Consider the following 23,318-nt stretch of genomic DNA (forward strand, 5'->3'; position numbering starts at 1 on the left):
AGTACCTTTTGGGATAGCCTCAATCACCCAGACATATAGTCCCTCAGTGGACTTGTCATGATGTTGAAGGAAATGTCTGGGGACACTGTGGTGGTCTTTGCCCTCCTGGATATAACGTCGGTGCTGACCAAATCGTGCTCTTAAAGTCCGTATGGTCCTGCCAACATAGTGCAGGCCACACGGACAAACCAGACAATACACCACAAATTCAGACGAACAGGTATGGAATTCATTAATTCCATACCTGTTGCCTCCAATCACAAAATCTTTCTGTCCATGCTTGACATATGAACATGTCAGGCATTGTATTTTACGACACTGGTACATGCCAGTGACGTTAAAAAAGGTCAGAGACGGGGAAGCATATTTTGTGATTGGAGGCAACAGGTATGGAATTAATGAATTCCATACCTGTTCGTCTGAATTTGTGGTGTATTGTCTGGTTTGTCCGTGTGGCCTGCACTATGTTGGTAGGACCATACGGACTTTAAGAGCACGATTTGGTCAGCACCGACGTTATATCCAGGAGGGCAAAGACCACCACAGTGTCCCCAGACATTTCCTTCAACATCATGACAAGTCCACTGAGGGACTATATGTCTGGGTGATTGAGGCTATCCCAAAAGGTACTTCTGAGGCTGAGAGGTTCAGGCGTCTATGCAGTAGGGAAACCTACTGGATATACGCCCTGAATGTTCTGGCTCCCGGGGGATTAAACGAGGAGCTAGATATTAATACTATTCTGTGAGTCAGGGCATTTTTATCCACTCTATTTTTCTTCTTCTTTCCCTCTTCTTTCTAATTTTCCCCCCCCTTCCCCCTCCCGTCCTCCCCTTTTCCTTCCCCTCCCCCTATCCTAGGGTGTATGCGTACATATGTGTCTGCACGTGTTCTACACCTGCACACATATAGGTATGCTTTTTAACATATTTTCAAATATTTTTATTTTTTATTTAGTATGTGTAATTCTTTTTCTTATATATATATGTATATGTATATATATATATATGTATATGTATCCATAATGCATTTCGGATCATGGAAAATGAATTCCTTGGTGAGTTCATGATTTCTGGATTCAGGAGCTTATGTTTTCTTCTTATTTATAAGGTAGCCCCCCCCCTTTTTTTTTTTTTTTCTGGTGTACCCCAATACAGAGGGACATATGTGTATACAAAATTTACTTTTAATTTTTAATTTTTAGCATATCGTGTGAAAGTCATGTTTCAGTACATCTATAGTAGAGGACGTAATAATACTTGTAATGTATATTGTATGTTTAAAGCTGTTTGTATATGGATAAGCCCCAGTATGAAATCCACTATATTACTTAAAAGTGTTGTACGGATTCTCCAGAAGTGTTGGCTTTATAGCTGGTCTGCAGAGTATTGCGCCGCCCCTTGTGTTGATTGTAATGTTAATTGATCGTGGACTGCTGTATTTAAACCTGGCACCAGGTGGCAGTCACTTACGCCTGAGGAAGGAGCCGAGTGCGCATGCTCCGAAACGCGTTGCGTCATTTCCGGGAGTCTGCGTTCCATTTGCGGCTTCCGGGTTACCCAGTCTCCGACCAGCTTCCTGTGACATCACCTCCGGACCGGTGGACGGCCGGATCGTGCGCTGGAGACGCTGCGATACGGATTGGAGCTTACTTTCATGTAAGTCAGTATGTATTTTGTGCAATAAACTTTCTGGCTAACTACAGTGGCGCCTGTTTCTTTTTTCTACTTGAGCCTTAGTGTTTGTGTAATCTGGTTTATAAAATTAAAAATAAAAAATAAAAGAAATAATGGCACCCATATGCGACTGTGACTTTTTGGTGAAGTACAGAAAAACGTGTGATTCTGCATGTGTTGCCTCGCACCTGGAGTAAACAAGCCCATAAATGTAGTATGTGAAGCAGAGTTCAGTGACTTTAAGTTGTATCTCTCCTCCCTCCAATTCCCCACTCCTAGCCCAAATTCCCCCTTCTAGTACAACCCCCCCCCCAATCCTCCCTCCTAGCTCCCACTCCATTCCTCCTTCTAGCACAACACCCCCCCCCCCCAAATCCCCTCTCCCAGCGCAATCCCCTCAAACCTGACCGGAGAGGTGAGGAGGATTCTGGGAGGTCACATGACATCACTGTTATCTCTATTAATAAAACACAGACCTGACCGGAGAGGTGAGGAGGATTCTGGGAGGTCACATGACATCACTGTTATCTCTATGAATAAAACACAGACCTGACCAGAGAGGTGAGGAGGATTCTGGGAATGTCATTTGATTTTACTATTTGTGTTCAAATCTAGATTGCCTCCACCTCCCTCCCTGATAGAATAGAGAAATAAAAAGAAGATTACAGAAGCCGCCAGAGATCACTGAGCTGCTGACAGGAGAGGTGAGCGGTGCTGGGAATTCTGGGACATTATCCAGTAACAGACAAGGGATGTGTCTGGATGGTGACTGTAACATTGTGTGTGTCAGGTTCCTATAAGGTGTCAGGATGTCACTGTCTATTTCTCCATGGAGGAGTGGGAGTATTTAGAAGGACACAAGGATCTCTACAAGGACGTCATGATGGAGAATCAGCCGCCCCTCACATCACCGGGTAAGAGGAGACTTTATTGTAAAGGAGAGAGCAGTACAGAGGCTCCACCTAGATCCCCCATCATCTGATAAACCCATAGAAACAATGTATTCAGTCAGTGTGTGTGTTTCCTACAGATGGATCCAGTAATGGGAACCCACCAGAGAGATGTCCCCGTCCTCTGTATTCCCGGGATTCCACACAGGAAGGTCACACCATCCCTCACCATCATCAGGTAGATGAGGAACAATTATTGGTGGTTCTGATTTATACACAGCATGTTTGTTACAATGATTGTTTTAATATATCTTCAGTGTGGAAACCTCGGGAATGGTAATATTGTTGTTAAAGAAGAATTTAAAGAGGAGGATGAAGAGTATGGAGTGATGAAGCAGCTTTCTGAAAGACACAGTGATCTCTACAATGACATCATGATGGAGCCATCAAGTAACCGGAACCCACCAGAGAGATGTCCTCGTCCTCTGTATTCCCGGGATTCCACACAGGAAGGTCACACCATCCCTCACCATCATCAGGTAGATGAGGAACAGTTATTGGTAGTTATGATTTATACACAAACATGTTTGATATTTAGAGCTACCCCCTAGAGGGCCACTGAATTTTGGGTCCCACTATTCTTGCATAGCCAGGCAACACGCATTCATCATACATTTCAACTTTCATTCTGAGAAAAATAATCAGTCCATGGGCTTGTTTTTGTTGTTTTATTGGGGAAAACAACATGGATGTGGTAGAGGGATCATGGGATGCCCAACCTGACTTGAAGAATACCAATGAGGACAACTTTGTTCACTCTGTACACTGTACAAAACAGCAGATCCTAGATTGTATTCTCCACAGTTACCAGCCCCCCTGGCTGCTTGATGAAATGTCCTAGGACAATGGATTGGGTTTAGCTTGTTGACACTGTCCCAGAAAGCTCACTAGATATTGCATAGGGCAGCTCCTTCCCTTTAAGGCCCTGGGGGTGTAGAGGTGCTCACACTGTCCCTGGAAATCCCACTACTGCTTAAAAGACTGCTATACATGCTTCCTGCTGTCCAGGTCTTCCCATGAAAGCCAGGGTGTCTCCTAGAAGAGACTGTAGGGTAGTGGAGATCCCTCTGTCCTTACTTCCTCAGCTCTTAGTCTCGAGGCACAGCCCCCTCAGTCCTGGGGTCCTGTTTCAGGCCATATGACACAGCTTCAACACTCCATCTTCCACCAGGCTCCACAATATTTATGAGCTGACCCAGCCATCCTGCCAGGCCACCTGCCTGGCGATTGGCCAGATTTCCATAAATATGCAGATCAGCACCTCCTGGCCTCCACCCACTAGCTTCTAGAAACTTCTCCAAGATTTTAGAACCAGAGGGAGTTACCAGAGGCCTGACCTTTAGTAACCCCTACCAGTTACCAAACTCACACAGCTACTGTGAGTCAGAAATATATTTTTCTACATTAGACTGCACACTAGAGGGTGCTACAGACACAGTTAATGTTTTATGAAATATTCAGAAGGGAAACCGTGATAATTTTAACATTGCGATTATATAAAGAAGATTATGAAGAGGAGTGTGAAGTGATGGAGCATCTAGAACTTGTACCTGTTGTTTCTTTTTTTGTGTGATGTCAGAAGCTTACATTTTAAAGATGATCTTTTTTAATTTTTTTTATATAATTTTCTTGGTTTAGGGTGAAGATCCGATAGATATAAAAGTTGAGGTGAAATCAGAAGAAGAAGAGACGTATGTGAGGGATGATCAGCAATCTATAAAGGAGGATGGTTTAACGGGGGCATTTAAAGAGAAGGACACTCCTACAGAGATCAGCACAGGTGGGTCATTAACCCCAAATAAATTTTTCCACTCATACTGCTCACTGATTGGTTCAGAGTAGGGAAAGAACTTGGTGACATCAACCATTTATACCCTGGTCACTTTCCTTAGCTGGAATGCACTTTCAGTTGGATGAGATATGGATTTATTGTGCATTGAATTTTTCCCCCGTTCTGTAAATTTTTTATAAAGCATTTTTAATAATCTGATAATCTTTTGGTAAATTTTTGTAAGAATCTTTTTTTTTTTTACCTTTTTCTGGATCAACTGTGGGTATAGGATTGTGTATATGGGATTGTATGTTTTTTTCCCCCTTTTATTGGTTGAATTGGATGGGTCTTTTTTTCAACCTAATTATGTACCTGTTTTTGCTCTGCACTGTGACATGGAAAGCAAACTAACAAACAACCATAAAATATTGAGCTTGTAATATACCACAAATAAATTTAACGCTGCACCACCAACATGAGATATTTTTCACAATAAAGTAATTACAGACTCCCAAGCCCTACACTATGTACTTTGTTGTACATTACATACTCCTGACCCCTGCACTATATACTCTATGTTGTACAATACATACTCCCGACCCCTGCATTATATACTCTATATTGTATGTTACATACTCATGGGCCCTACACTATGTACTCTATGAAGTACATTACATACTCCTGACCTCTACACTATATACTATATGTAGTACATTTCATACTCCTAACCCCTGCACTATATACTCTATGTAGTACATTACATACTCCTAACCCCTGTACTATATACTCTTTTGTACATTACATACTCCTGATCCCTGCACTATATACTCTATGTTGTACATTAGATACTCCTGAACCCTGCACTATATACTATATGTTGTACATTACATACTCCTGACCCCTGCACTATATACTCTTATGTTATACAGTACATACTCCTGATCCCTGCACTATATACTCTATGTTGTACATTAGATACTCCTGAACCCTGAACCCTGCACTATATACTATATGTTGTACATTACATACTCCTGACCACTGCACTAGATACTCTGTGTTGTACATTACATACTCATGAGCCCTAGACTAGACTATGTACTGTATGTTATACTTTATATGTTCCTGACCCCTGTACTATGTAATCTATGTAATCTGTGCAGTACATAGTCCTGATACTATATAGTTCTATTGTATCTTATAAAATAATTTGTGTTTTACATAGGTCTGACTTCTGCTCTCTCCCCTCTACCCACTGTTATATATACACATACAGTGGGTACGGAAAGTATTCAGACCCCCTTAAATTTTTCACTCTTTGTTATATTGCAGCCATTTGCTAAAATCATTTAAGTTCATTCTTCTTCCTCATGAATGTACACATAGCACCCCATACTGACAGAAAAACACAGAATTGTTGACATTGTTGCAGATTTATTAAAAAAGAAAAACTGAAATATCACATGGTCCTAAGTATTCAGACCCTTTGCTCAGTATTTAGTAGAAGCCCCCTTTTGATCTAATACAGCCAGGAGTCTTTTTGGGAAAGATGAAACAAGTCTTTCACACCTGGATTTGGGGATCCTCTGCCATTCCTCCTTGCAGATCCTCTCCAGTTCTGTCAGGTTGGATGGTAAACGTTGGTGGACAGCCATTTTTAGGTCTCTCCAGAGATGCTCAATTGGGTTTAAGTCAGGGCTCTGGCTGGGCCATTCAAGAACAGTCACGGAGTTGTTGTGAAGCCACTCCTTCGTTATTTTAGCTGTGTGCTTAGGGTCATTGTCTTGTTGGAAGGTAAACCTTCGGCCCAGTCTGAGGTCCAGAGCACTCTGGAGAAGGTTTTTTGTCCAGGATATCCCTGTACTTGGCCGCATTCATCTTTCCCTCGATTGCAACCAGTCGTCCTGTCCCTGCAGCTGAAAAACACCCCCACAGCATGATGCTGCCACCACCATGCTTCACTGTTGGGACCGTATTGGACAGGTGATGAGCAGTGCCTGGTTTTCTCCACACATACCGCTTAGAATTAAGGCCAAAAAGTTCTATTTTGGTCTCATCAGACCAGAGAATCTTATTTCTCACCATCTTGGAGTCCTTCAGGTGTTTTTTAGCAAACTCCATGCGGGCTTTCATGTGTCTTACACTGAGGAGAGGCTTCCGTCGGGCCACTCTGCCATAAAGCCCCGACTGGTGGAGGGCTGCAGTGATGGTTGACTTTCTACAACTTTCTCCCATCTCCTGACTGCATCTCTGGAGCTCAGCCACAGTGATCTTTGGGTTCTTCTTTACCTCTCTCACCAAGGCTCTTCTCCCCCGATAGCTCAGTTTGGCCGGACGGCCAGCTCTAGGAAGGGTTCTGGTCGTCCCAAACGTCTTCCATTTGAGGATTATGGAGGCCACTGTGCTCTTAGGAACCTTAAGTGCAGCAGAAATATTTTTGTAACCTTGGCCAGATCTGTGCCTTGCCACAATTCTGTCTCTGAGCTCTTCAGGCAGTTCCTTTGACCTCATGATTCTCATTTGCTCTGACATGCATTGTGATCTGGAAGGTCTTATATAGACAGGTGTGTGGCTTTCCTAATCAAGTCCAATCAGTATAATCAAACACAGCTGGACTCAAATGAAGGTGTAGAACCATCTCAAGGATGATCAGAAGAAATGGAAAGCACCTGAATTAAATATATGAGTGTCACAGCAAAGGGTCTGAATACTTAGGACCATGTGATATTTCAGTTTTTCTTTTTTAATAAATCTGCAACAATGTCAACAATTCTGTGTTTTTCTGTCAGTATGGGGTGCTATGTGTACATTCATGAGGAAGAAGAATGAATCTAAATGATTTTAGCAAATGGCTGCAATATAACAAAGAGTGAAAAATTTAAGGGGGTCTGAATACTTTCCGTACCCACTGTAATATGGATTCTCTTTTGTTACACCCATTTCCTACCAGCTGCACATTTTATATATGATGATTTGATTGGAGCACAGACTTTTACATGTTGATAATAATGTGATAACATCCTCAAACTTTGGAACCTTAAACAGAAAGTAATAATGAGGGAGGAGTCAGTAACCCAATGATGGTGGTCTTCAGGATCAGTCTGGTCTTCGTCTTGGTTGTTATCCCCCCATCCTCACTCTCTGACCTCTGGTGGGGCTCAGCCTCGCTGTTATTCATGACTAAATCATGAACTAAATAAGGAAGTGAAGGACTTCTTGTGTTGGGAAGATGGCAATGAGTGATAGAGGGGGTGGGGACACTCATCCTTTAATCCCCTCATCACTGTCACTCCTATAAAAGACAGTTCTCGTTGTTTCCTCACTCTCTGACTAAGGTCCATGAATAAAGAAATGAACCGGTAGGAGATCAGAGGACTCATTTACTAGTTACCTTGAGGATGGAATTGTAAGATCCTCAGAGACAAAGCTGCCTGATGTGGGCGGAGTCCTGGTTTAGGGGAACCAATCTGTTCATGTCTAGTAATAATCTTTTTATTTCTATTTTAGTAGATGGACGGGAGATGAGGAAAACCTCAGAGGATTGTCTCACTTTGTCTCCAGACTGTAAAGTAGAAGATGAGCACATCACACAGTATAGTCCAGGAGAAAACCCGTCTACCTCAAATGTCCATCCGGCATTACACAGTGTAGATGGACCATCGTATTCCTCCTATCCTGAGGAACCTCAGACTGTGAGGGACGGTGCCGGACCATCGTATTCCTCTTATCCTGAGGAACCTCAGACTGTGAGGGACAGTGGCGGACCATCGTATTCCTCTTATCCTGAGGAACCTCAGACTGTGAGGGACGGTGCCGTCCTTCCAACAGATAAGAAGTTTTCCTGTACTGAGTGCGGAAAGTGCTTCAGTTTTAAATCCGCTCTTAATGTACATAAAAGATCTCACACAGGTGAGAAGCCACATTCCTGTCCTGAGTGCGAAAAATGTTTTTCAGATAGGTCCAGTTTTTATAAACATCTGAGATTGCACACGGGGGAGAAGCCGTATTCCTGTTCTGAGTGTGGAAAATGTTTTGTTCAAAAATCACAGCTTGTCACACATCAGAGGTCTCACACGGGGGAGAAGCCATTTTCCTGTCCTATGTGCGGGAAATGTTTTTCAGACAAGTCACATCTGAACAGACATGAGAGATTGCACATGGGGGAAAAGCCTTATTCCTGTCCTAAGTGCGGGAAATGTTTTGCATACAAGTCACATCTTAAAAGACATGAAAGATTGCACATGGGGGAAAAGCCTTATTCCTGTTCTGAGTGTGGGAAATGTTTTTCAGAAAAGTCACATCTATACAGACATCAGAGATTACAAACAGGTGACAAACCGTATTCCTGTTCTGAGTGTGGGAAAAGTTTTCTACAAAAATCAGAGCTTGTAAAACATCAAAGGTATCACACAGGGGAAAAGCCGTATTCCTGTCCTGAGTGCGGGAAAAGTTTTTCAGAAAATTCACATTTATACAGACATCAGAGACTGCACACGGGTGAGAAACCATACTCCTGTTCTGAGTGCGGGAAATGTTTTCTGCAAAAATCAGAGCTTATCACACATCAGAGGTCTCACACGGGAGAGAAGCCATATTCCTGTCCTGAGTGTGGGAAGTGTTTTTCACAGAAGTCCAATCTTTACAGACATCAGAGATTGCACACGGGGGAGAAGCCACTTTCCTGCCCTGAGTGAGGGAATTGTTCCTTATTGAAGCCCTGTCTTCCTGTACATCAGGGATCCCACACAACCCTTGAGGTGTATTGGTGCCTTGAGTGCAGGAAATGTCTTCTCTATGAATGTTGCTGGACATCACAGCTCCCATGTGGGGAAGAAGCACACCCTGATATACACCTCAGATATACTCCATGGCTTCATCATGTAAGAAACACTTCATAAGGAGATCAGAGATCACCAAAGACATGGATGAAGTGTTGTCCCGTGTTGACCATTGATAGCAGTAGAAAAATAAAAATGGAGTCATTACCTTTCATTGGCTGAGTATATTTTGTGGTGTAAGATTTCACAAACACTTAGAGGTCTATTTACAGTTGGGATCGAAAGTTTGGGCACCCCAGGTAAAAATGTGTATTAATGTGCATAAAGAAGCCAAGGAAAGATGGAAAAAGCTCCAAAAGGCATCAAATTACAGATTAGACATTCTTATAATATGTCAACAAAAGTTAGATTTTATTTCCATCATTGACACTTACAGAAAACAAAAAAATGGCGTCTGCAAAAGTTTGGGCACCCTGCAGAATTTATAGCATGCACTGCCCCCTTTGCAAGGCTGAGACCTGCCAGTGTCATGGATTGTTCTCAATCATCGTCTGGGAAGACCAGGTGATGTTAATCTCAAAGGTTTTAAATGCCCAGACTCATCTGACCTTGCCCCAACAATCAGCACCATGGGATCTTCTAAGCAGTTGTCTAGAAAACTGAAACTGAAAATAGTTGATGCTTACAAAGCTGGAGAAGGCTATAAGAAGATAGCAAAGCGTTTTCAGATGTCAATATCCTCTGTTTGGAATGTAATTAAGAAATGGCAGTCATCGGGAACAGTGGAAGTTAAAGCAAAATCTGGAAGACCAAGAAAAATATCAGACAGAGCAGCTCGCAGGATTGTGAGAAAAACAATTCAAAACCCACGTTTGACTGCACGATCCCTCCAGAAAGATCTGGCAGACTCTGGAGTTGTGGTACACTATTCCACTATAACGAGATACTTGTACAAATATGGTCTTCATGGAAGTGTCATCACTCACTGGCCAATTTTTTGAACTGGTGTGCTACACCAATGCCCCCCCAATGCCACATATTGAAGTGGGGTGTTATTTAACAGTATAATTTTGTAAGATTGTATTTTAGTACTGCAAACATTTGGCCTATTTTTCTGTGTTAACTGTGCTACACACAGTGACAACAGTTGCTGGCCAATTATTTGTAGAACTGACGGACCGGCAGATAGGGAGGAGAGGCAGGCAGAACTTGCATTGCACAAGAGGTACAAAGCAGACTGCAAATGTATCAGGAGCGAGCCATCAACCATGTACAGTAACATCTGGCGCTCCCAGGACGCGGGCACATAGCTCCGCAGTGTGGGCTTTTTTTAATGTGTCCATTGCTGACACCAGTGTTGCCATCTGCAGCCTTTGCAGTCAACGCATAAGTCGCGGTAAGCCCAACACTCACCTAGGGACAACCGCCTTAAGAAGGCACCTGAAATCCCATCACCAAGCCCAGTGGGAGCAAAACTGTCAGAACCCACAAAGCCACACTCCATGCTCTCACCGTCCAGCCTCTTCTCCTTCTCCTCCCCCTTCTCCTGTGTCCTTACAGTTGTCCAACACTCCACCTTCCATGATGCCGTCGTCACGTTGTTCTAGAAAAAGGCAGGCTTCTGTGGCTCAAACGTTGGAGCGTAAATAAAAGGTGTCCGACTACATCGGGTTATCGGCCGATGTGGACGCTCTGAGGAGTGATGAACCCCTGGACTACTGGGTGGGCAGGCTTGACCTCTGGCCAGAGCTTGCACAATTTGCAATGGAACTGTTGGCTTGCCCCCCGTCCAGTGTCCTGTCCGAAAAGGACGTTCAGTGCAGCAGGGGGGATCGTGACCGATAAGCGCACTCGCCTAGCTCATGACAGTGTAGACCACCTTACATTTATAAAAATGAATGAGGCATGGATCTCTGAGGAATTCAACACATGTGACCAGTGTCCATTGAATGGCTAATTTTTGCAGCCTATACAGGCCGACACTGTTCTGTGTACTGTGAATGCCTACTGTACCTCTAGCCATCATATACTACGTTCTTTGCTGTCAGTTCAACCCATGTGAGCTCATTTTTGCCGCCTATACAGCCCGCCACCAACTTGTGTATACTGTGAATGCCTACTGTACCTCTAGCCATCATACACTATGTTCTTAGCTGTCAGTTCAACCCATGTGAGCTCATTTTTGCAGCCTATACAGCCTGCCACCTACTTCTGTATACTGTGAATGCCTACTGTACCTCTAGCCATCAAAAAATAAGTTTTTTGCTGTCAGTTCAAACCATGTGAGCTAATTTTTGGAGCCTATACAGGCCGACACTTACGGTTCTGTGTACTGTGAACGCCTACCGTACCTCTAGCCATCAAAAACAAAGTTCTCTGCTGTTAGTTCAACCCATATGAGCTAATTTTTGCAGCCTATACAGGCCGCCTCTTACTTCTGCATCCTGTGAAGGCCTACTGTACCTCTAGCCATCATATACTACGTTCTTTGCTGTCAGTTCAATCCATGTGAGCTAATTTTTGCAGCCTATACAGGCCGACACTTACTTCTGTATACTGTGTGAATGCCTAATGTACCTTCAGCCACAGAATACTATGTACTTAGCTGTCAGGTAAACCCATGTGGGCTAATTTTTTGGGCCTATACAGGCCAACACTTACTTATGTTACCTGTGAATGCCTAATGTACCTTCAGCCACAGAATACTACGTTCTTAGCTGTCAGGTAAACGCATGTGGGCTAATTTTTGGGGCCTGGAATGGCCAACACTTACTTCTTTATCCTGTGAATGCCTAATTTTTCATACTGGAATATAAAATCAATGGGTCTGTAAAGGTTCCGCCAAATTGTGGAATGGATGCGGACCCATTTTACAGATGTATTAATGGACCCTATATGTATTAGACAATGTATTTATTGGCTGCTGTCAGTTCTGGCTGATTTATGAAAAATATATATATATATTTTGCTGTAAAAAAAAAAAAAAATTTAGGGCAACTTTTTCAATTGCAATACTTCTGTTATGACATTGTCCATGTGCTGGGACTATTTGTGCACAGCTAGTACGTCTTTTGTGGCTGCAAATGTGACATAAATGTTTTTAAAGTTCGCCTCCCATTAAAGTCAATGGGGCCCGCCACGAACTCATGGTTCGTGGACTTTTGAGAAAATTTGCGGCTGGCATTCGCGAACCGCCCCGGCCGATGTTTGTCCATCACTATTAGCAAGTTCCTATGGTCTGATAGCCAAGTACTACCTCCTTTTTAACATGGGACTCTGAAAGTGTATTTGTACCTAATCTGTTTCTAGCGCAGTGAACATGTTGGTTTGGTGGTTTATAGAGAATATGATTACAAACTGTGTGTGTGTAGGCTTAGGAGAGGGCAGGTACTTCCTTCCCTTTCAGAGTTTTGCTATCAGTGGTGAGGATACCTGGATGGAAGCCCATAGTTGCCAACATTTGAAAAAGAATTCCAGGGACACTTTGCAGCACAGCTATCAATTACTTACCACACCCACTTCCCTGAAGCTCCACCCACTCCACATAATTAATCCCCACCTACAGATTATAGGGTCTACTCAATAAAGCGGGAAATTGTATCATACTTACCGTAATTTCCCTTTCCTGGTGCCAATCCATGGCAGCATACCAATGATAGAGCTCCACCTCGACTCCTCCCTCAGGACTAGTGCATAGCATAAAAGACAAGAAGGTCCCTTCCCCCAGCATTCTCCTGTAATTTAGAATACCGAGGGTGTGAGCGTATGCTGCCATGGATTGGCACCAGGAAAGGGAAATTACGGTAAGTATGATACAATTTCCTGCTTTCCTGGTGCCTCCATGGCAGCATACCAATGATAAATAAATAGCTGACACGGGTGGGATAATGCACACACAAAAAATACATTTTATTCAGACAGAGGACATGGCTAAGCTTAGTGCCTTCCTTCCAAAGTTTACAGTTGAAAGGGATCCTGGATCAATTCTGTAATGCCTGATGAAAGTATGGCAAGAAGACCAGGATGCTGCCCTGCATACCGTCTCCAAGGAGACGTTGGCCCTAGCTGCCCAAGATGCTGCTACAGCCCTCGTGGAATGAGCTTTCACCTGTGTTGGAGGCACCAACTTCTTGGATATGTAAGTTTTTTTTATTAGCTTCACTATCCAGGAGGCTAGAGTTCTGCTAGTGGCATCTTTCCCTCTATTTTTCCCGTGAGGGATGATGAATAGTCTTTCGGATATCCTAAAGGATTCGGTGGCAGCCAAGTAGGCTTTCAGCACTCTGGCGATGTCTAATTCGTGGCAAGTATCGAATCCATGTCAGTAAAAACTGGCAATGCCCAGGGTTCTCTTAGGAAAGCTGATGACGCCACTTTGGGGACAAAGCCATGAATCGGACGGAGTTCCACCCTATCCGGGAAAAAGGAAATGTGTTCCTCACCAATTCCTAGTGAGTGGAGTTCCGAAATTCTCTTTCCAGATGTTATGGCTAAGAGGAAGACCGTTTTTAATGTAAGATTCCAAAGTGAAATTTGCTCTACTGGGGCAAACGGTTGATCTGAGAGGACCTCCAAAACGAATGAAAGATCCCATTTTGGAAAGGAGGGCGGATTTTTAATACTCCTCTCAAAAAGGTCACTACTAAGGGGTCTTCTGCCCACCTTCTATTGGATGCGGTCGATATTGCTGCTACCTGAACCTTTAGGGAGCTCAGACTAAGACCCAAATCTAGACCCGTCTGTAAAAAACTGAGGACGTCAATCGTAGAAGGAGAGATTGGGTTGAATCCTTTTCCAGAAGCAAAGGTTTGAAACTTGTTCCAGATTTTATTGTATACTGTGTTTGTGGAAGGCTTTCTTGCTCCTAGAAGGGTAGAGATGACCTCTGCGGAGCATCCTAGGTTTTCAAACCTCTGCCTTTCAGCTTCCAAACCCGAAGGTCCAGCTTGTGGGGATTTGGGTGAAACATCCTGCCTTGGGATAACAGGTGAGGAAAGGAGGGGATCCTCGTTGGCGGTTCCAGGCTGAGATACATGGCTAGAGGGAACCATGGTCTCTTTGGCCAATAGGGTAGTATTGCCAAGACTTGGACTTCTTCCTTCAGAAGTCTTGAGAGAAAACTCTCAATCAGTGGGCGAGGTGGAAAGGCATAAGCCGTCTTGAAGACCCATGGGCATACCAGAGCGTCCACTGCTTCGGCCGATGGGTGAGGAAAGCGGGAAAAGAAACGGGTCAACTTGTTGTTGCTCGGAGAGGCAAACAAATCTACCTGAGGATAGTCCCAGAGATTGACTATCTGCTGGAAGATGTGGGGGTGTAGAGACCACTCGTTGCTGTCCGTGAAGTTCCTGGACAGCATATCTGCTTCCATATTCAAAGTGCCTGGAAGATACACAGCTTTCAGGCCGAGGAGATTCTTCTCTGCCCATAAGAGTATTGGCTTCACTTCCCTGAGAAGGGATCTGCTGTGTGTGCCCCCTTGTCTCTGAAGATAAGACACTGCTGCTCTGTTGTCCAGACGCAGTAACACTCTCTGACCCTTGATGAAGTCAATGCTAACAATGCTTGAAAAGCCGCTCTGATTTCTAGGATATTCGACACAATCCCGTTGGTAGGGAAAGGCCACCTTCCCTGTACCCTTGTCTCCCCGCAATGGGCTCCCCAGCCCTGTCCGCTGGCATCGGACGTAATTGTGATCCATGAGGAAGAGCCGAGGTGATGCGATTTGGAAAGATTTGTTGCGTCTGTCCACCAGTGTAGGCTTCTGATCGTTGACGCTGACAGACTGATCTTTTGGGAAAGATGTAGTCTCTTCCACTGTGCCAGAAAGGCTACTTGGAAATGCCTCAGATGCCAATGAGACCAGGGGACTAAAGGGATGCAGGCCGACATAGTGCCTATTAGACTCATGCATTGAGATGCTGTCAGGAAAGAACACCGCCGAACTTGGATCATTTTCTGAATAATGGCTTCCCTCTTCTGAGGAGGCAACGAAACTGAACTTTGTTTAGTGTTGAATAAGGCGCCCAGATAAATCATCTCTTGAATAGGTATTAACTGACTCTTCTGTAGGTTTATCAACCATCCCATTTCCGTTAATTCCTGCATTAACATTTCCTTGTGGACTATGAGCTGGTCTGGGTTGGAGGCCAGAAGCAAGATATCGTCTAAATAGTGGTAGACTCTTAGACCTCTTTCTCGAAGTGGAGCCAGGGATGAGATCAGTATCTTTGTGAAAACTCGTGGAGAGGTGGACAAGCCGAAGGGAAGGGCTTGGAATTGGAGGTGCAATTGTCCCACTGCGACTCTCAGGTATTTTTGGAAAGAGGGGAGAATTGGGACATGCAAATACGCATCCTGCAGATCTATAGAGATCATCCAGTCCCCTGGCTGGATGGCATGGATAATCGTTTGCAGGGACTCCAGTTTGAACTTTTCGAGAAGAATGTGTCGATTTAGCTTCTTTAGGTCTATAACAGGTCTCCAACCTCCTGTTTTCTTTGGGACCAGAAAAAGGGTAGAATAGAATCCCTTGAAGTGCTCTTCCGAGGGAACAGGAACTGCCGCTTTCTGAAGCTGGAGAGATGACAGGAAATGAGACAGTGCTTGTGCCTTTTGATGGGAGGTCAGCCACGTTGTCTGTTGGAATGAATCTTGAGGAGGATGACCCAAAAAACTCCAAAAATGGCCCCAACGAATAGTCGATAGAACCCAAGGATCCTGGCAGCGGCTTGCCCAGATTGGAAAAAATTGTTTTAGCCTGGCCCCCACTGGGAGGGACAAGGCTAAGTTGGCATCAAAAAGGTTTTGGCGCCTCTTGGGGAGCGGTAAGGACTTTATTTTTTCTGGAATTTAGGAAGGAAGCTTGAGTGCCTCTCCAGGGTCTCCTGCCCTCTCTGGCCTGTTTTGGCTGTCTGTAATCCCGCACATTAGATGGACGGAATCTTGCTGTAAATGGCCTTGACTTGCGAGCCCTTCTGTCTTGTGGAAGCATGTCCGATTTTCCGCCCGACACTATCGAGATGGCTGTATTTAGTTGTTCCCCAAACAAATTTTTTCCCATCAAATGGAATCTTGCACCAGTTCTGTTTGGATGCAGGATCGGCTATCCATGGTTTAAGCCATAAAGCTCTTTTTGCCATCACAGAATGGAGCATAGCTCTGGCTGAGCATCGGATGGTATCAATTGCCGCTTCTCCCACAAAATCTGCCGAAATCTTGAGCTCTTCCAGGGCTTTGATTATGTCCTCCTTCGGGACGTCCTGACGTAAGGCAGTCTCGACGTTTCCTGTCCAATACCTAATAGCGGTGGAAACCGAGGTGAGGGCAATTGCTGGTCTGCAAGCTGCACCTGCTGCCAGATAAGATTTTCGTAGATCCGAGTCAATCCTTCTGTCTAAAGGATCCTTGAAGGAAGTAGAGTCCTCCATAGGGTAATGTAACGTTCTTTGCCAGGCGGACCACTGCTGCATCTACAACTGGCATAGAAGTTAAGGAATGCATATCGTGTTCAGCCAAAGGGTATAGCTTGTTCATACGTCCCACCGAAAACTTCTTATCTGTTTTCTGCCATTCATTATCAATGACCTCCTTAATTTCTCCCATTAAAGGGAAATAGATCTGTTTCCTTTTAAGGAATGGAAAATAGGATTTGGATTTTTGAGGAGTGGGATCTTCTACCTCCTCCCAGGCAATAGCTTTTTTGACTGCCTGAATGAAGGGCTGAACCAAGGTATACTGGAACCCAGATAGATCCTCTTCATCTGAAGATCCCTCCGAGTCTGACTCCCTGGCTGGATGCTCTACCGGATGTAAAGGAGTAATAGTTGCCGAGGGACCGGGCCTTTCGGTATCTGGAACATGAGCAGAAGATTCGGAAACAGATTGGGTCGGAGCCAATGATAGCTCTGAAATTGAATCCTTAACCGTCTGTTTGATCAAGTCTACTACTTGTTTGCTTTCCTGCTCCCGATTGGCCGCATAATCTCTCAAGCAGTCCTTGCAGACTAATTTATCTGGGAGGGGATTTGCGCCACAAGCCCAGCATTTTTTCCTGGAAGAATGAGGAGGGGGAGATGGGGAATAGTCCCGCCTCCTTGATCTTGATCTTCCAGATCTATGATGTGAGGATCGGGATCTATATGGACTCTCGTCATCTCCATATCTTGAAGATTTCTCCGATCTCTTGGAATGGGCAGGGCTGGTGAGAGAGGGAAAATTCCCATCACTCAAAGGCACATGCTCTCTCTTTTTTTTTTTTTTTTTTTTTTTAATACTCACGTAAAGTTGGTCCCATACCTATCAGAAGTGTGAGGATCTTTTGCATGGGATGAGTGACTCATGATGGCTTACAAGCAGCAGGGTCAGCTAAAAAAACCCAATTTTTTTTTTTTTTAAGATAACAGGAAAAGAAAAAAGAAAGGAGAGAGAGAAAAAAAGCTTTTAGATCTAGCCGAGACAGATATACGCATATATACATATATAGACATATATATATATATATACATATATATATACACATACATACACATACAACCCTCCCCTTAGTACGCACATATACACATATGTATACACATTACATAATCCCAGATAAACATGCAAATATTTAAAAGTAAAACTGCTGTACCTAAGGGCCGGTAAAGGAGCAATTGCAGGGCTTCTTGATAGAGGCAGCTCCACACATTTAATTAAACTGCCTCCTTATATATGTCTTTATTTAGGAAAAAAATAGCGCATGCGCCGTGCCTCCCGCGGCTCCACGCAATGAACGCCTAAATCCTCCCACTGTTGGTGACGTTCCGCTCTACCGCGCATGCGCCCGCACCCGACGCCGCTCCACGAGGACGCCGAGGAGCGCGCACCCGCTCCCGCAACGAACACCGCCGCCGAGGAAGAAGGACCGGGCACCCCCCTGCACAAGGAAAATACCAGGTAACCCTGCTGGGGAAAAAAGACATTAAATCCTCGGAAAAAAAGATTTATTAAGAACTCCTACCTACTCATACCAATATAAAAAAAGGGGAATTAACAAAACAAGACACAGATAATACATACATCATCCTCAGGAAAAACAATGACATTTATAATAAATGATAGAATAAAGGGAAAACCTGACCCGGCTGTTTTGCAGAAACGACTCATCCATAATTTTCCAGAAACTGCAGACTGCGTTCCTATGAGGAAACTCTGCTTTGACCCCAAAAGATCCACAGAAGGGGTTCCCTGCCTTAGTGCTATGAGCGACCCAAGAGCAGGGACTGCGTCTGGGAGAGGCTAAACTCAGCGGAAGCTGCCAAACTTAGTAAGGCAGAGGTAGGGACATACTGCTAACTCTTCACCAGTTCCGGAGGTATGAGGAAAAAAAGGAGAATGCTGGGGGAAGGGACCTTCTTGTCTTTTATGCTATGCACTAGTCCTGAGGGAGGAGTCGAGGCGGAGCTCTATCATTGGTATGCTGCCATGGAGGCACCAGGAAAGAGAATTACAGGAAACTGAAAAGGGAATTTCAAACTTAAGGCCAAAGTAGCAAAGTTGGAATAATTCTCCCATTCAGCTGCACTACTTCTGCCTAAAGTTTAAAATTCTCATCACAAATCCCTGCATTTCTAAAGTGTCAAATGTGCTCAGGTGTGACGATACAAAAAATGGAATATGTAAATATAAATAAAGTGCAAGGTGCAAATAAGTACAATAAAACCTAATTATACTATCTGGTATAATTAGGTTTTAATGGCGCCAGGCAGCGCCATTATGTAACTGCGCATGCGCCCGCCTGAGCTTTACCGAGAACGGCGCATGCGCAGGCACGATGTTGGCCCGCAACCATTTTACGGGTACCGGCTGCCTGTAACGGGCATTTATGGGCAGCCCAATTAACGGGCTCTTGCTGGGACAATGTAAATTACCTGAGACAGGCTCCCATTTGCCGGGACTGTCCTGGCAAAAACGGGACAGTTGGTAAGTGTGGAAGCCTCCTTACTCTGACTTGAACCTGCTGGGTGAGCTGGTCTGTAAAATAATTTAGTTATTGCGTCTTCTGTGGCTAAAACACTGAAAGTTAACCCTAAAATACTGTGAGGGGAGTTCCTTGTGGTGGTTTGAGCTGCCATAAAGAGAGCCTGCCATCATCTTCCGATTTGCTAACTAAAGCAGATTTTAGAATGAATGATTAAACCACCTACCCCTCGGATCCTGACTACACACATACACACACACACTACTTACTCTCGATCCTGTTGGATCACGGCCCCCTCCCCCCCTCAACCCCCAGCATGGTTGGTGTAAACTCTGTCTGAGCAGAGGCTGGTTCCATGCCCCACTGGAGACTCTCCCCTGACCAGCCCCACCTGGGCTGTCCCAGCTCCCCCCAACTGCCCCCTGATGGCTAGGGCTATGTTACTGGCTTCCTCTGGGGTCACTTAGTAGGGCAATGTTACTGGCTTCCTCTGGTGTCACTTAGTAGGGCAATGTTACTGGCTTCCTCTTGGGTCACTTAGTAGGGCAATGTTACTGGCTTCCTCTGGGGTCACTTATTAGGGCATTGTTACTGGCTTCCTCTGGGGCTCACTTAGTAGGGCAATGTTACTGGCTTCCTCTGGGGTCACTTAGTAGGGCATGGTTACTGGCTTCCTCTGGGGTCACTTAGTAGGGCAATGTTACTGGCTTCCTCTGGGGTCACTTAGTAGGGCAATGTTACTGGCTTCCTCTGGGGTCACTTAGTAGGGCAATGTTACTGGCTTCCTCTGGGGTCACTTATTAGGGCAATGTTACTGGTTACCTCGATGTCAGACCATTCCCCGCATTATCCAGTATACATGTAAAGTAGTGACAATCTAGTGCCCTCTGCTAAAGATCTCCTTTATTAGTATTAAGATAAGACTCACATGGGGTTGCACTACAAAGCTGTGCAGGGTTAAAACGCTTGTCTCGTATGAGGGAGTCAGCTGCCGGGTTGCCATTCGTCCAGAAGTCTCCGCCCCCTATACGTGTTGCGTCATTCGTCCTAGACGTCACAACTTCATCAGCAGGATTCCATTTATAGTCTTCTCTCTAAAGCACCGATCTGCAATCAGATCTGTGTGCGAAAGATATTTTGCAAACAAGCAACGGTCAACATCTGAATAGTCTTGCATTGTCCATGTCTCGCATACTCGACCAATTATCTGGCTTGTAATATTTGGTAGATGAAACCTAAAAATGAGAATAAATAAAATAAAAAAAAAACACAGAAGTTGTGTGTCATACCATTTATTTTGCTTTGGATAGAGTGGGGAAGGATTTTAACCATTTTTGGACCGCCCACTGCATATATACTGCGGCAGGGCGGCCCAACTGCACACAACCATGTACCGGTACGTGATTTTGTGCACGGGTTTTCAGGACTGGGCGCGCCACCACCCCCACCTGTGATTGGATAATGCGGGAGCCAATCAGTGGGGGGTGTGACCAATCGTTCAGCGGAATGACAGAACAGCGGTCTGCCCGTGTAAACAAGGCAGACCACTGTTCCATCAGGGAGGAAAAGAGATCTTGTGTTTAGCCGAGCTAAAACAGATCTTTTCCTCTAATACAGTGATGGTGAACTTTGACAACCCAGATGTTTTGGTACTACATTTCCAATGATGCTCATGCACTCTGCAGTGTAGTGGAACATCTTGGGAAATCTCGTTATAAAACATCTGGAGTGCCAAGGTTCACCATCACTGCCCCAGTACATCCAGTTCCAGTACAGTTAGAAAGCACTTCCTAGGAGTACACTTATGTTGATCACCCCTAGTGTTAACCCCCTTCCCTGCCTGTGTCATTTATACAGTAACAGTGCATTTTTTTTGCACTGCATTGGTCTCACTGGTCCCCAAAAAGTGTCAACTTAGTGTCAGATTTGTCCGCCGCAATCTTGCTAAAAAGCACTTTTTCGATGCCATTACTAGTAAACAAAAAAGAAAGAAAGTTCATAAATGTATCCCATAGTTTGCAGAAGCTATAACTTTTGCACAAACAAATAGATTTACAGTTAGGGTTTTTAACAAAAATATGTAGCAGAAAACATATTGGCCTTAATTGAAGAAAAAAAAAAAAAAGATTTTTATTTTATTTGAAACATTTTTTATAGCACAAAGTAAAAAATATGTTTTTTCCCCCAAAATGTAGGTCTTTTGTTTATAGCGAAAAAAATAAAAAAGCCGCAGAGGTGATCAAACAACACCAAAAGAGCTCTATTCGCGGGGAAAAAAAAACATCAATTTTATTTGGGTACAGTGTCGCACAGCTGTGCAATTGTCAGTTAAATGCAACGTAGTGCCGTTTTGCAAAAATCATGGCCTGGTCATTAAGGGGGGTAAAAACTTCTGGAGCTTTAGTGGTTAACCTCAGTCAGATCTTTAGCGCTACGGTATCTAAGGTTTCATCGGAGTACCCTTTATTCTGTTCCTGCTGACAATGGTCGCACCGGATAGGGAGTAAAGGAAAAAAATAAATAAATAAAACCACAAAAAATAAAAAACACACAAAAAAAAAATCAGGCATAGAAAAAGACGGGTTGTAGCCAAGCCTACTCTATAAAAAAAAGGTCCTTTCACGCGGGCTTTCCAGCTGGTGGACTCAGTTTTGCTCAGCGGGGATCGATCCGGCGATTCCCGTTGAGCAGGTGGATGACAGATCCCCACTCTCCTCTATGGGAGATCGGATGAAAATGGACGGGGCAGACACCCATAAACGCGCCCCACTGAGAGAGGAGGACACAGCTGACCGTCCTCCCTGGAATGATCACAGAGCGCATGTGATCCTTCTATATAGGAACACAGGTCTAATCATTTCACAAACCATGCCCCCATACAGTTAAAAACACTCCCCCCTAGGTACACATTTAACCCCTTCCCTGCCACTGTCATTAGTACAGTAACAGTGCATATTTTTAGCACTGATTACTGTAGTAATGTCACTGGTCCCCCCAAAAGTGTCAAAAATGTCAGTTAGGGGTCCGATCTGTCTGCCGCAATGTCGCAGTCCAGCAAAACAAAAAAAAAATATATATTATATAAGAGGGCTGTGTGGATTTTAATGGTACCGTACAAAATATATGAAAATGGAGTTAAAACATTAACCACTTTACCCCCAGCCCTATTTCGGACACTTTTTGTTCACAAGTTAAAACCAGTATTTTTTCCTAGAAAACTACTTAGAACCCCCAAACATTATATATATTTTTTTAGCAAAGACTCTGGAGAATAAAATGTCGGTCATTGCAAAATTTTTTGTCACGCGGTATTTGCGCCGGCGGTCTTTAAAACGCCATTTTTTTGGAAAAAATTTGAAAAATCACATTTCACTAATTTTAAAAAATACTAAACAGTAAAGTTAGCCCATTTTTTTTGTATATTGTGAAAGAACACGTCACGCCGAGTAAATAGATACCAAACATGTTACGGTTTAAAATTGCGCCCCCCCCCGTGGGATGGCGACAAACTACGGTCAATAGAGATCTCAATCTGCGACGCTTTAAATTTATTTAACGGTTACCAGTTTAGAGTTAGAGTGTAGCTCTTTTTTTTTAAATTATTGCCCACGCTCTGGCGATCGCGGCGATACCTCACATGTGTGGTTTGAACAGCGATTTCATTTGCGGCTCGACTTGCGTATACGTTTTTTTTTGTGCGCGAGCTAACAGTGACGGCGGCGGCTAAATTTTTTTTTTTTTTTTTTCCTATTTATTTTTTCTTTTTTTTTAACTTTATTACAGGTTTTTAAAAAAAAAAAAATCTGATCACTTTTATTGCTGTCACAAGCAATGTAAACATCCCTTGTGACACCAATATGTGTGACAGGTACACTTTATGGAGGGATCGAGGGTCTAAAAGACCCTAGACCCCTCCACTACACTTCCCTGTATGCAAAACGCCAAAAACGGCATTTTTGCATACAGCCGTTTTTTAAATCTGCCGCCTTTTGCGGCACAGTAACCCGGATGTGACGTCATGGACGCCGCCTCCGGGTTACGTCATCGGAGACCCGATCGATGCCGTTTCCGGAATTCATCGGGACTCCATCCAGCCGGTGGGACGGGAGCCCCGAGCAAAGCCGCGGAAGGCGGCGGGAGGGGGGGGGGACGTCCCCTCCCGCCCCCCCGGGTAACGATCGAGCGGCTCCC

The 23,318-nt window shown here is 44.2% G+C and overlaps 2 protein-coding genes across 2 annotated transcripts in view; both read left to right on the plus strand.

Moving 5' to 3' along the window:
• The window catches only part of LOC309550707 (uncharacterized protein), a 233,561-nt gene extending 224,126 nt beyond the window's left edge, over window positions 1-9,435 (plus strand). The window contains exons 6-8 of the mRNA XM_082251041.1: window positions 2,884-3,105; window positions 4,265-4,406; window positions 7,902-9,435. Coding sequence (XP_082107167.1) covers window positions 2,884-3,105; window positions 4,265-4,406; window positions 7,902-9,088 — 1,551 coding nt within the window. The 3' untranslated portion in view covers window positions 9,089-9,435. The remainder of the gene's footprint in view (window positions 1-2,883; window positions 3,106-4,264; window positions 4,407-7,901) is intronic.
• The window catches only part of LOC309550685 (uncharacterized protein), a 903,485-nt gene that overhangs the window by 525,426 nt on the left and 354,741 nt on the right, over window positions 1-23,318 (plus strand). The gene's annotated exons all lie outside the window — the stretch shown is intronic.

Source organism: Pelophylax lessonae, assembly GCF_965119305.1.
Source record: "Pelophylax lessonae genome assembly, chromosome: 3".
Lineage (NCBI taxonomy): Eukaryota > Metazoa > Chordata > Amphibia > Anura > Ranidae > Pelophylax > Pelophylax lessonae.